At 33.8% G+C, this 1,807-nt stretch overlaps 1 protein-coding gene across 1 annotated transcript; it reads left to right on the top strand.

The window, feature by feature from the left end:
- The first annotated feature begins 377 nt into the window (after window positions 1–377).
- Window positions 378–1,534, top strand: LOC107918915 (MYB-like transcription factor ODO1). Its single transcript, XM_016848485.2, has 2 exons — window positions 378–705; window positions 820–1,534. The coding sequence occupies exons 1-2, from the start codon at window positions 443–445 to the stop codon at window positions 1,331–1,333; spliced, it is 777 nt and encodes a 258-aa protein (XP_016703974.1). The 5' UTR covers window positions 378–442; the 3' UTR covers window positions 1,334–1,534.
- Window positions 1,535–1,807: the final 273 nt, after the last annotated feature.

Raw genomic sequence — 1,807 nt, 5'->3', positions numbered from 1 at the left:
TTCAAAAATTCGAACAAATAACTTGAACAATCAAAATTTTAATAAACCAAAATTTAAAATGATTTACACCTATAATGCTTGACTCGAAAAATTGATCCACAAATCTAAACCCAAAACAACTGAGATTTAAAATAATTTAAATCCAAAATTAATCGAAGGCCAAATATACCTAAAATTGATCCAAATAATCAACTCAAAATAAACGCAACCCACTAAAACTTCTATTCTCAATTGTTTTCTAATATATATATATATAACTTGGTTAAATACTTAAAAAGTACATGTAATAAAAGATATACTTAAATTAATAATCTCCAATTTCGTACATATGTATATATATTAGCATTTATAAGCTGCTCAAGGATCTTTATATAAAGGTGGGTGTGGTGTGGGGCTTTTGGGTGTTTTGCAGGTACACAATTGCTGAGTCTAATTTTGGATTATGGGTAGGCAGCCTTGTTGTGATAAACTCGGTGTGAAAAAAGGTCCATGGACAGCTGAGGAAGACAAGAAACTCATCAACTTCATTCTCACCAATGGCCAGTGTTGTTGGCGTGCTGTTCCTAAGCTCGCCGGTCTCCGCCGCTGCGGCAAGAGTTGCCGGCTTCGATGGACTAATTACCTTCGGCCTGACTTGAAGAGAGGCCTCCTTTCTGAGGCTGAAGAACAGTTGGTTATGGACCTTCATTCTCGCCTTGGGAATAGGTAAATTAAAGACTTAAATCTCTTTTTGTTCTGCCTTTATTCATTGTTTAAGTGACAATCATAATTAGTCTCAACTGTTCTTTATTCTTTTTCTTTTTATATATATATATATAGGTGGTCGAAGATTGCAGCCAGGTTACCAGGCAGAACCGACAATGAGATCAAGAATCATTGGAACACCCACATCAAGAAAAAGCTTATTAAAATGGGGATCGATCCTGTTACTCATGAACCATTGAACAAAGAAGCAAAAGCTGCAGAGAATCATATATCAGAAACCGATGGCGTCGGTGCCGATTCATTAGAGGATAATTCGAGTACACCAACAGAGAATTGTTCTAGTTCTGTTGGTTCCAATTCACTGGACAAATTTTGCAATGATGAATCTTTATTGAGTAGCTTATGGATGAATGATGAACCTCCCTTAATCGATGCTTCATGGGACATTAATATACCAGCAGGAGGAGAAACCTATAATGGCATAAGCTTGCCATCTTGGGAAGAAAACTGTGCCTGGTTACTGGATTGTCAGGATTTTGGTATTAATGATATTGGGTTGGATTGCTTAAACGACATTGAATTAAACACGATGAACACGTTAGAGATGGGCGACAAAACAGTAGCCTGACATGCAATGAATTTGCTTATTAAAGCTTCAAATGAAGGTGCATATATATATATATGGTCTTGTAGATGGGAAAATTGTTGGAAGGTGGAAGATAAACCTAGCTTCTTTAGAGGTATATTATTCTCACCTACCAATTCAAAATCAAAAGTGTTATGATCAATTCTCGTATCCCCAAGATGTGATATATATTTAATTTATTTAGTTCCTTGCAAAGATTGTAATCTTTTTATTGTGTAGAAGACGGTGAAACAATTATTATTTAGCCAAATTGACAAAAGAAAAGAAAAGATATGATATGCACGTAATGGGTATATGATAGTATATATGAAAATAAATGTAAAAGAAAATTTACTAATTTAAATTTCGGATGGTTGAAATCGAGATATTATTCTTTTTTAATAATTTAACGTCATATTAATAATTTCATCCTAAAATTTCAAGATTTTCGTTTGAATTTCATTTTTTTTCAGGATA

This window comes from Gossypium hirsutum, chromosome D03, assembly GCF_007990345.1.
Source record: "Gossypium hirsutum isolate 1008001.06 chromosome D03, Gossypium_hirsutum_v2.1, whole genome shotgun sequence".
In the NCBI taxonomy this organism is placed as follows: domain Eukaryota; kingdom Viridiplantae; phylum Streptophyta; class Magnoliopsida; order Malvales; family Malvaceae; genus Gossypium; species Gossypium hirsutum.
This window is presented reverse-complemented; position numbering and strand designations above follow the sequence as displayed.

Coding starts and splice junctions, on each gene's coding strand:
- LOC107918915 (XM_016848485.2), top strand. CDS start 443: ATGGGTAGGCAGCCTTGTTGTGATAAACTCGGTGTGAAAAAAGGTCCA. Junction 706..819: donor CATTCTCGCCTTGGGAATAG/GTAAATTAAAGA, acceptor ATATATATATAG/GTGGTCGAAGATTGCAGCCA.